The 12,861-nt window shown below is 43.4% G+C and overlaps 1 protein-coding gene across 1 annotated transcript in view; it reads right to left on the bottom strand.

The window, feature by feature from the left end:
* Nucleotides 1-1,508: 1,508 nt before the first annotated feature.
* LOC147610274 (pentatricopeptide repeat-containing protein At1g26460, mitochondrial-like) overlaps nucleotides 1,509-12,861 on the bottom strand; it is a 53,846-nt gene continuing 42,493 nt past the window's right edge. The window contains exon 6 of the mRNA XM_086786260.1: nucleotides 1,509-2,037. Coding sequence (XP_086642386.1) covers nucleotides 1,843-2,037 — 195 coding nt within the window. The 3' untranslated portion in view covers nucleotides 1,509-1,842. The remainder of the gene's footprint in view (nucleotides 2,038-12,861) is intronic.

Below are 12,861 nucleotides of genomic sequence, written 5' to 3' on the forward strand. Positions count from 1 at the left end.
GAAGGCCTAACGCTCCCTAATTAATTGCAAACCTCATATGAGCTTACTAATGTTCAGAAAACAAATCCAAAAATATACCCACATTTGAAATAAAGTACAGTTTAGACCTCTTGCAGGTACACAAACTCATTACCCACTTCTCAAGATTTCACGTACACATGATGCCATTTTTCTTTTTCTTCTTTTTTAAGGGCGGCGAAGGAATCTCTTGTAGCTACACCACAGGGCTCGAGACAAATCCTACATCTCTTCCATGAGGCCTAACTGTTGAAGGTTTGGAAGTCCATTCGCACAAGCAACTTGTTTGTTGAGCATTTGCTAAGCAACATAAAGACTTTCAAAAATTATAAAGATCTCAAGATCAAAACTCCTCCGACGGGCAGCAAAGGTTCACTAAGATAGTTCACTTCCACATGTTGACATATATCATGGCCCAGCAAGGGACTTACCCATCTGTCTCACCACTACAAGCACTCCTATTCTCTTACTACGATAGTTCACTTCCACATGTTGCCATATATCACAGGCACGGCAATGGACTTACCCATCCATCTCACCACTACAAGCACTCCTGTCTTCTCCTCATATAAGCCAGCCATACATTAACTACCCTAGCAATCCACTAGTGCTCGGATCTCTGTGTGCATCTCTTCTGGCACATACTAACTGGAGAACCATGACAACCCTCATGACAGAATTCCATTAGGGACATTCTCTACTACAATTGACAACAAATATGAAACACCTTAAGATTTCCCAATAACCACTCTTCTCACACAACCCAATACAACAAAACCTTTTCTCCCTCTCTCTCTCTCAGACTCCCCCACTCATTGTACTTATTGCACACCCAGATTCAGCTTTTTTAGTTCAGTACTTTTTCATTTTGTTGGGATGACAGAGGATACCCCACACAGGTACACTGATTTGTCTCATAGGCGGAGTTTGGTCTTTTGGAAGACGTTAATAAAATCTTTCTTTCTTTCTCTCTCCCTCTCAACCTCAACCTCTTGTAAATCAACATAAATCTCACAGCAGGAAAACTAGCACACCCCTTAAACACTGTACATCTACAAGCCATCCCACTTCAGAGTTTCATTCCAATGGCATATAATACCCCTATCATATCTATCTCAAAAGCATAAATCCCGAATATTGGCTTTAAAACATGTGATCGCTCTCATCTAAAACACCAGAATTGAGCACCAATTTCATGATACATGCTCTTCTTCTCATTCCCAGCCATTGTCTGCTTTTCAGAACTGCCCAATGAACACCTCAATCTTCTCCCAGTAATAAGTAGGGATTCTTCCCAAACCTAAGTCAACGTGTCAATTGGAGGCTGCGCTACTCCACACCTAAAGAAAAAAGAATCAAACTTCACTTGCACCTTGGCCCATAGCCATTTAGTAATGTGAACCCATGCTTGCTTATACCCGTACACCACATCAGCTGCAGGCTAGTGATAACGTGCTCAAAAGCAAGAATCCCTATATCCACATCAGAGAGACAATTAAACACATCATTTGCCATGATTTGGAGGTTGAAAAGCACACCAACTGTGATGGACAATCCAATCCCTAGCTAGAAAGCGGCATGTCAAGCAAAGCAATGACACCGTCTCCTTCTAAGCAGTAAAGCATACTCAATTCTTGACTAATTTTTACGAAGAGCATGCATGTCACACAAGCATCGTCTGAAAGGCTTTTGGAAGTGAAACTTTACAGAACCTCCTCTTCAAGCAAAGTATTCACAAATTAAAACTGCAATATCTGAAGACTTGATTGCCTGAAAAGTAACCATTCACAAGGCCAGCCAGAGCAAGCCTCTCCTACAGCAGAACTAAAGGCGCCTGGTGATCTCCGTAGCGAACGGGAAAAGAAGTGCCTTTCGTGCATCACCTGAAAACCCATCCGCATAATTGAACTTTGTTTTGAAGTTTAAAATGCGGCGGGCCCCTTCATCATCACACTCTCTTATGAACCTCCTCCGTAACTTTGAAGCTACATCTTTGCTCACCGAGAATCCAGCATCACACTGAAAAGAACTGACAATAGATCAGAAAAGAACTTGGAGGATAAAAAGAAGCTTATAAGCAGTCAAGTGATGCATAGAAACCTCTTCATGTGTATTGAAAAGGGCAACAGTGTACTTGTGTAGCATGAGCGATAGTGTGAAAGGGATTTTTACACATGCAAGCGTGTGTGGTCGTGTTGGGGTTGTCTGTGGAAGGTACTCAAGTAACATGAACACACTGCGCATGAGGAAGGGAATTTTAGGCATGCATACATGTGGGGGGCACGTTTGTGTATTTGCCAAAGTGTAGTTGTGTAATATGAGCACCAGTGGGAAAATACCACCAAGGCAAAGAATGCAAGCTGAAGCTCCCCCTGTAGCCAATTTGTTGACCCCCCCCGGCCTGCCCTCCTTCCAGCCCATTGGTCCGCCCATCCTGCCCGCCTTTACCAGCCACCCTTCGCCTCTTCCCCGCCTTTCCACCTGCTCCTCTTCTGTCCCTGCTGCCCTTGGTTTCGCCCGCCAGCTCCCCCTTCTCCGTCATTCAGTGTGGCCCCCTCTTGTTCCTCTTCACCTTCGCCCGAGCCCTACCCACTTCAGCCTCCCCTTGGACAGGGTATGCACCTCCATTAGTGGGAGCTCCTACCAGCAGTGATTGATTCAAGCACCATAGTCATAGGGAGAGCGAGGTGGTGATCATGAGGATTGGGGAGGACAGAGTGGGTTTCCTTAACCTCTACGCTCCGAACACCGCAGCAAGCAGAGCCACTTTCTGGGACACGGTTCATCGGTCTCTCCCACACGCCCATTTTTGGTCGAGATTTTAACATGCTAGAGGCGGCGGAGGACAAACTCTGAGGAGGCACTAACATCATTTCAAGCACGGAGGAGTACTCAGCTTGGGAGGAGCTGATTTTGGCTCAACAAGGACAGGATCCATGGCACTTACCAGAGTTCAAGCGTAGCCCAAGAAGTCTGGGCTTCTCAAGATCAGACAATAGAGGTACATGCCCCAACCTCTCCAAATTGGACGGTTTCTACGTTGATGAGTGGGCTTACCAGTATGAAAGAGGTCAGGTGGACTCCAGGACGTCAAATATTCGGAAAGTACAAGCTTTGGGAATGGGGGATTATCCTAGAATACAAAGGACCACACTCCTAAAATTTAGGAGAGTTGCTATTTTTGGCCCGACTCCAATGCAAATTGTTGGAAATTATTTCATCCCCAGATGGACTTTCCCATGCACATTCATGCTTGTATCTAGCTCCATATGAAGCCTTGCATTGGCATATCTTAGCAGAGATTATTCAGCATTTTTTCTACCATTTTTTTGGTATTTTTTAGGCATTTTATAGCATTTTTTTGTTACAGCCATGCTGTCGGCTTGCTACAGCTGGCCGACCAGCATACTGAGGTAGTATAAAAGGGCTGGCTCCCTTTTCCCTCAAATTGTCTCTCTTTTCAGCTTCTGCAGTGATAGGCAGCATCTACGGGACCTCCCTCATGCTGCTCCACGTGATGTACTACCTTTTCTGGTGATATTCAGCAGTGATCTTCTTTTCTCCCTTATGCTTGCTGTCCATATAGAGTGTTGTACATTACAGCATAGTACCCATTCTTTCATGGTATCAAAGCGGGAAACATCTACAAGGACCTGCGTTTCTTTTCCCATGCTGCTGTTGACTGTTTACAGCATATAGGAGCTGTTCACTTGCTGCGTTTTCTTCATCAGTAACCTACGTTTTCATGTGGAGCTGCGTTTTCACTCGGAACTTCCTCAAGTACTGCAATTTCTTTCTACAGAGCCGCTTTACAACCTTTACCACTAGAGAGTCATTCTATTCTCTTCTCTTTCTGGTTCCCTCTCACCCACCCTCTCTTCTAGTCTTTCTAAAGGAGGCTTGGGCTCTTGGAGGTGATGGCTTCTGGAGATCACCATTCTCCCCTCTTGGGGATTCTCTTCTCTTTCCCTCTCATCCCTTTGGATGAGTATCTTCCTTCTCTTGTGCTGTTCCATGCTGATGGTATTATTGCAGATTTTCTCTCCTCTCTTTCAAAGGAGGATAGTGGTTCTTCTACAGAGCAGGTGGATGATTTTGTTGAGATATCCTCACATATTCTGGAGCTTCCTACTTTGGCGACTTCTCTCCCGGCAGTTGCTTCTTCTTCTTATGTTTCAGAGGAGGCATCTTCCACTATCTTGGAGCCTGTTCCTACTTCGAACCTGGCAAATTCAGCTATCACTGATGATCAGTTTGTTCCAGTGGTTGTTTCATTTCCTTCTTCTTCAGAGGAGGATTCTACTTCAGTCCCGATACTTGTTGTAGATGCAGAGGAGGTACCACATTTTTCGGAGCCATCTATGGTTCCATCTCCTGAGGGCTTCTCTCTCCAGATTGATCCTATTGTTTCGTCTTCGATATCTTCTCGTGGCTTCTTCCGAAGACCTTCTTGGTATTCAGATGTACCATATCTTCGCGAGCTTTGTGCCTTTTATGAGGAGGTTGTTCCTTCAGACTCTTTGGAGGATTCTTTGCAGTGTACCAAACCTGGTCCACCCGTTTGGCGTTGAAGAGGAGGTGTTGGAAATTATTTCATCCCCAGATGGACTTTCCCATGCACATTCATGCTTGTATCTGGCTCCATATGAAGCCCTGCATTGGCATATCTTAGCAGAGATTATTCAGCATTTTTTCTACCATTTTTTTGTATTTTTTAGGCATTTTATAGCATTTTTTTGCTATAGCCATGCTGTCGGCCTGCTACAGCTGCCCAACCAGCATACTGAGGTAGTATAAAAAGATTGGCTTCCTTTTCCCTCAGATTATCTCTTTTCAGCTTGTGCAGTGATAGGCAGCATCTACGGGACCTCCCTCATGCTACTCCACGTGATGTGCTACCTTTTCTGGTATTTTTTAGGCATTTTATAGCATTTTTTTGCTACAGCCATGTTGTCGGCCTGCTACAGCTGGCCGACCAACATACTAAGGTAGTATAAAAGGATTGGTTCCCTTTTCCCTCAGATTATCTCTTTTCAACTTCTGCACTGATAGGCACTATTTACGCGACCTCCCTCATGCTGCTCCACGTGATGTACTACCTTTTCTAGTGATATTCAACAGTGATCTTCTTTTCTCCTTTATGCTTGCTGTCCATATACAGTGTTGTACAGTTCTTGCAGCATTTCTGAGTGGGTATTACAACATAGTACCCATTCTTTCAGAAATTATGTTCGTGTCATTACATCTAGAATTGTGCAGATACCAAGAGTTGGCAAAGTGCCAATGACAGAATGTCTACAAGTTGGGATATTTTTAGAGGTAAAGATTATGGGAGAATCCATCTCTTAGATTGGGACATGTGGCAAGAAAGTGGATCAAAGTGAGACAAGTGGTCTCACACTTGTCAGAAAGTGGATCAAAGTGAGACAAGCCTCCTCACAATTGTCATTTAAGCTATTGTGTGGCTCTCCACTTGTCATTATAGCCTTCTCTTGCCATTTTAGCTCATGGGAGGCCCGAATCTATAAATTGGAGTCATCTCTCTTCATTTGGAGGAGGCCCTCTTGATGCACACTAGCCTCTACGACCATTACAGGCTGCCCTAATGATGGCTACTCTCTTTCTCTCTCTCTTGAAGGCTGTCCATGGAAGAATACCGATTGTTGGGGACTGTTTTGGACACTTCCATCGCGAAGGCAAGGGTATTTAATCATTTTATTATGATTTCTAGTCATTGTACTTGTTGTACCAGCCCTTGTACTTGTTGTACCTACTGTACCAACCATTATACTTACTGTACCAACCACTGTTCCTATTGTACCAACCATTCTACCTATTGTACCAGTCACTGTACTTGTACCGACTGAATGGAGAGCTGAACCTGTTGTACCAGCTCTATTGCATGAAGATCCATTGTTTTTGGGAAAGAATCAATACCCACACGGAAGTAAATGGATTATATTGTTGGCTCGGCATTTCTACAACCTGTGTTCCGGCTTGGTTGCCTCGTGTTGGGCTGTGTTATGGCATTTGTATATGGATAATCCGGCATCTTCCATGGGGAGAGTAAGGCCCTCGAAGCTTGTACATGATATTATTCTCCTTTAAAATACTCCAAGGGAGGGCATTCCGGCCTCTGTGCGGTGTCACATGTGCAAGCTCCATTTTTAGCATTTCTGGATGTTTTATCCAGCTTTTATGTTTTACGCAAAGTGATGATGGATGTGTGTTAAGGTTGTGGCCATGTTTAATTGTTTTAATATGCATTGATGGTATCAACAAGTGTATCAAGGGCCCTACTCCCCCGGGCACCACGAGTTTCATTGGTATCAGAGCATTGGCTTCCTTGGAAGCAGAGACTTCCTTCTATCAATGAGAAAGAGAAAAGATCTCAAGTGTGACCCACACTTACCATCATTGCTATTAAGCATGGTGAACCACTTCATAGCATATGAAGCAAGAGCATGAGCAATAGACAGCTCAGTCTAAGGATTTATGAATTTGGTGACGAGATATTTCTTTTGTATTCATGACCAACCTAGCAAAGAAAAGCTAAGTATACTTTGAGTTTGCAAAGTTGGTGCTTTTGCTATTTACTATGAAGTGTTTTTGATGTTCATTAACCCTTGTATAGCCATGCAAAGAGAAAGGTGGTGTTGTTTGCCTTGAGATGGTTTCAGGGAAACATCGTTTATGGCTCCCTTTATTTGGGATGCATTGGACTTATGGAACTCATGGTTCACATACCCTGTGTAGTGTTCTCTTGTTCTACGTGCTCTCTTGAAGATTGTTTCTACCATGTGTGGGTGGAACAAAAGAGAGCAAATGGAAGGGAACATGGGCACTTCAAAGGGTAGTGTCAAGCACAACATACCCTATCTAGTGTTCTCTTGTCCTACGTGCTCTCTTGAAGATTGTTTCTACCAAAGCACAACATACCCTGTGTAGTGTTCTCTTGTCCTACGTGCTCTCTTGAAGATGGTTTCTACCATGTATGGGTGGAACAATAGAGAGCAAATGGAAGTGAACATGGGCACTTGAGAGGGTAGTGTGAGTTGGTGCCTGAAATGCCTACAAACTATTGGTGGCCAAAATGCCTATAAACTATGTGTAGTAGAAATGCTTATGGAACACCAGGCTATCTATTCCTACGAGTGATTGTTTTATCTTGTTACTTGAGACCACCTCTCATCCAAGGTGTGTGGTCAGAGTACAACACAGAGTGCAAGTGGTAAAGTGGACATGATACCTGGTTGGCAAGAGACTTATGTGTACGCCAAGGGTCATGTGGATTGACACATGTTTGTGTGCCTTGAGCTTGTTTGTTACTGGATTATGAGAACCAAGGTATACCTATGATATTAACTACGGAGAACCAGCTTTTCTATCACCATGGTTTGTGATCTAGAATGGCACCAGTTTGTGTGCATAGCACATGTTTCTGTGCAAGGCACTAGTTTCTTGTGCATGGCTTATTTAAGTGTCTTAGCACTTGGTTAGTGATTTTCATTGACATATGATTCTCTCATTGATATTGGTGATTGAGACCCAATTGGCTCTTGTGCCTGTGTCTAGCATATCTTCCATGAAATTCTTGCCCATTTATTTTAGGACATGATTATGATATCTGTACTCTTTTTGTCTCACCCATTTATTTTGGGACATGATTTTGATATTGATATTATGGAGACTTATTTAGTCTCACCCATTTCTTTGGGACATGGATTCTTTCAATTATATTCGGTTTTTGAGACTGTCTCGTCTCACCCACTTGATGGGACATGATTATATCTTGGATATATGGCTTCAAGCTTAAAGTTGCGGACAACTTTTAAGAAGCTGGGAAGGATGTCACCAACCAAGACATTTCCCAGTATGAAAGAGGTATGGTGGACTCCAGGACGTCTAAATATTTGGAAAGTACAAGCTTTGGAAATGGGAGATTATCTTGGAATACAAAGGAGCACACTCCTAAAATTTAGGAGAATTGTTATTTTTGGCCCAACTCCGATGAAAATTCTGTTCATGTTATTACATCTAGAATTGAGCAGATACCAAGAGTTGGCAAAGTGCCAATGACAGAATGTCTACTAGTTGGGATATTTTTAGAGGTAAAGATTATGGGAGAACCCATCTCTTAGATTGGGACATGTGGCAAGAAAGTGGATCAAAGTGAGACAAGTGGCCTAACACTCGTCACTTCAGCTATGGTGTGGCTCTCCACTTGCCATTATAGCCTTCTCTTGCCATTTTAGCTCATGGGAGGCCCAAATCTAAAAATTGGAGTCCTCTCTTTATTTGGAGGAGGCTCTCTTGCTGCACACTAGCCTATACCACCGCTACAAGCTGCCCTAATGATGGCTACTCTCTTTCTCTCTCTCTTGAAGACTGTCCATGGAAGAATACCGGCTGTTGGGGACTGTTTTGGAGACTTCCATCGCGAAGAAATACTGAAGGCAAGAGTATGTAATCATTTTATTATGATTTCTAGCCATTGTACTTGTACCAACTCTTGTACTTGTTGTACCTACTGTACCAGCCACTGTACTTGCTATACCAACCATAGTACCTATTATACCAACCATTGTCCCTATTGTACCAATCATTGTACTTGTTGTACCGGCTGAATGGAGAGCTGAACCTGTTGTACCAGCTCTATTGCATGAAGCCCCATGGTTTTTGGGGAAGAATCAATACCCACACGAGAGTGTATTGATTATATTGTTGGCTCAGCATTGCTACAGCCTGTGTTCCGGCTTCATTGCCTCGTATTGGGCTGTGTTATGGCATTTGTATATGGATAATCCGGCATCTCTCGTGGGGAGAGTAACGCCCTCAAAGCTTGTACGTGATATTATTGACAGAATGTGCAGCGGAAAAAGGGAAAGTGGAAACACAGGAGAGAGAGTGTGAGAGAGAGAGAGATGGTGTAACTTGGTTGAACACAATGCTAATCAATACACTTAAATACACTAAGATTTTATGGACACTTGCTCAAATACAAGAAGTAAATTACTGAATTGACAAGAGACACACAATGAGCCAGAACGGCCGACCCATCCCTCAAATAAAGTATATTAATCTTGGGAGAATCAAGTACATAGTATCATGGGCATTTCTGACCAGATTTCCATACCAATGTATATGAATACAGTATTGCAAACAAGTGGTTGTCGATGTAGACTTGCAATCCACACTACCCTCTCAAGTGCCCATATTCCCTACCATCTGCTCTCTATTGTTCCACCAACACATGGTAGCAACAATCTGCAAGAGAGCACGTAGGACAAGAGAACACTACACAGGGTATGTGATCTTCTAATCCGGTTCCTCCCTCCTACTAGTTGCTCCCATATTTAAGCATAAAAGCTTACCAATAGCAAGTAGAGTCGATGACAGCAGAAGTCTTCGCGATGGAAGTTCATTTGTCGCATTTCTTCGCGACAAAAGTCTTCAAGAGGATGAAGGGAACCTTGGAAAAGCTTCCCCTATGATTCAACTTGAGAAAGGAGGGTTGAAATTAGGGTTTTCAATAAAAAGACCAAAAATTACAGCAATAAAGAGAGTTATTTTACTGAATTTCAGTCATTGGAAGTGTGTAGGAGAGTGATTAGCATCCAGAAACACTCTTGGAAACTTGAAAAACACCTTAGCAAGCTTGGAAATGGAGTTGGGAAGGAGAAAGTGCAGAAAACGCAGCCCAACAGCCCTCATGAAGGAGGCGCCAATCTCTAGAGAGAGGAGTGAGGTGGTGAGTTGTCTAGTGTAGGTGGCAAGCAGGTGCTTTGTGGAGCAAGCTAGAGCAGACACATGGCTAGTTACTTCCTTTGTACAAAGGGGATAAGGTCTTGGCGATGGACATTGGGGTATGTCCACCTCAAGACATCAGTGTGTGTAAACACCGGGCTGGTCATAATTTATAAGTGAGTTTTGGTCACCCAAAACTTAATGAAGTGTGTACACACTCACTCATAAATTAGTGCTAACTCCTAAGGCTAGGTTTATGACCAATACTTACCACCTGTCACATGCCACATAACCATGTCAGCAGACAGTTTCACAAGCACGATTCACGGGCGGACGTCCCCTTACCCGGAACTACACATTGGTCAAGCAAGCATGAAAACAGCATGCAATTTCAATTGCAAGCAAGCACATAAAGATGCTATGCAATGTAGCATTGGTATGGACAATCCCCGTTCATGAGACTATACCAAAATAGACGTGCTCCAGGCAAGTACACGAGTTACCGGACCCAATGGAACACCAATCCACCAAGCATTTCCGGGCATGTACATGGAGGCACAAGTCCCAACAAAAAGCCAAGTCCACAGTATCATAGGAGTGGCATCAATCCCCGGCATATACAATTGCCATGGACACCAGTCCAATGTACATACATGATGAGAAAGCACGAGTGGACCAATTGGTGACATGTCCTCCACTTCAATACCCAAAGCAGCTGCCATCTGTGTGGATATGAAATTTTCAAATGCAAAATCATCAAACATGAACAACGCGGGCTGATCCTTGAGCTGTCCCCAAGCTTTACATACAACCCTGTCTTTGCTATCATGTGAAGTATTGCCCTGCACATCCGGAACCATATGGACATTAGGCTTTGATGCATTTGCATTATCACGCTTCTTCTTGTTTGGGCATGCCTTTGCAATATGCTCGGTGCTACCACAAGTAAAGCATTTCTCCTCGCTCAAATATTGCTTTTTCTGCTTCGGAGTGAGACCATAGTCTCTCAGTTTGAAGGGACGCTTCTCGGTAGTGTTATTTTCAGCCTTTGGACCATTTTTATCTTGGTTTTGGTCATTTTTTGGTGGCTGTCCATTATTTTGCAAGTTTTGGACAGCCCTCTCTTTGCCTTGAAATGAGGGTTTAGCCTTATTGGATCGACTCAATTTGAGTTCCAATTACTCAGTGGCGGTGGCGGCTGCGATTAGTTGGTGTAAGGTATAACCATGATACATTTGTAGTCCCGCTTTGTACACGGGTTGCAATCCCGATTGAAACCTTCTCTTCCTTTCTGCCTCGGTGACATGCATAAATGGAGACACCTCCAAAAGCACTTTCCAAAACTTTTGTACATATGCATTTACCGATTCCCCCTCATTTTGCTCACCCAATCCCACTTCATTGTTATCTCATTCAATGCATTGGGAGGCAAGAATTGAGCATAGAACCTCTCCTTGAACTCTTCCCATGATCTAACAGGATTCGGTGAGAGCTTCTCCGTGAGCCACCAATGGGCAGCAATGCCTTTCATGAACATGCTTACATGCAGAATCATGAATTTTTGCGTAAAATCCTCATCACTGAAAGCAATATCAAACTGGGCAATAAAAGCAAGTGCCTTTGATGCATCATATTCCCCATGATAAGTGTCAAACTTCACAGATTTGTCTCCGGCTTTGAAGTCACGAGACTTTGATACAGTGCGTGCATCTCAACATGTTTTCCCCTATGTTTGTCCATTGGGACAGCCCCTGTGACTGGCATCATTTTAGGACCAAAAGGTGATGCATAAGACATAGATACATGTGCCCTGTAAGCATGAGGCATGGCTGGCCCCTCAACATGCGTTGATACATTTTCAACCATAGCTTCTCCCTCACGAGCACACTCGAAGGCATGAGTAGCATGAGAGATACACAGAATATCTGCACCAACAGAAAATTGCAACCCATGTTGCATGTGTTGTGCATGCACATTTTTAGCCGGTAATGGCATTTGACATACATTTTGACCACTGCCATAGACATTGTATCCTTCACGGACTACATAAGGTATTCCTGTATGGCGTGAAGTCACTGATTGTTCCTCTCCCATAGCATGGAGATTCATCCTCTTAGACATAAGTTCTTGTTCGGGCACCTGTGGGGATTCCAAGACATGTGGGATGGTTGCCTTTTCTACATAGGCATCCTCGGTACGAGCCAAGTATGCACGTGCTGCATCTCTCGGTTGCATGTGCAACTCTTGAGCAATCATTGCCATTGCATGATCCATATAAGATTCAACTTTCTTGGCCTTCAAACAGTCATGTACCAATGGATCCTCGCTTCCATTCTTCTTGTTGTGCATGGAGAAGAGCCTGCATATGAGTAAGTTCAGCCCTCAAGACTATGGACTCTTCTTCCTGCATCTTCTCTTTGCCACGGGACGAATGTCCCACATATTTATGTTCCCTATTGTGCACCACATGAGTTTGTTCATCCTGTAAAGCATTGGAAGCATGCATTTCATTGTCCCTGCCTCTTGTGTTAGCATATCCAACATTCATTGTATGGCTGTCCATAATGTTCTAAGTGTAGAGATAGCTAGTGTTCACGGTGATCGTCTCTCACGATAGAAGTGAAAGAGAACCGTATGCTCTGATACCAATGTAACTTGGTTGAACACAATGCTAATCAATACACTTAAATACACTAAGATTTTATGGACACTTGCTCAAATACAAGAAGTAAATTGCTGAATTGACAAGAGACACACAATGAGCCGGAACGGCCGACCCCTCCCTCAAATAAAGTATATTAATCTTGGGAGAATCAAGTACATAGTGTCATGGGCATTTCTGACCGGATTTCCATACCAATGCATATGAATACAGTATTGCAAACAAGTGATTATCGATGTAGCCTACCCTCTCAAGTGCCCATGTTTCCTACCATCTGCTCTCTATTGTTCCATCAACACATGGTAGCAACAATCTGCAAGAGAGCACGTAGGACAAGAGAACACTACACAGGGTATGTGATCTTGTAATCCAGTTCCTCCCTCCTGCTACTTGCTCCCATATTTAAGCATAAAAGCTTACCAATAGCAAGTAGA

Source organism: Cibotium barometz, chromosome 49, assembly GCF_041138505.1.
Source record: "Cibotium barometz isolate CiBa-2024 chromosome 49, ASM4113850v1, whole genome shotgun sequence".
Lineage (NCBI taxonomy): Eukaryota > Viridiplantae > Streptophyta > Polypodiopsida > Cyatheales > Cibotiaceae > Cibotium > Cibotium barometz.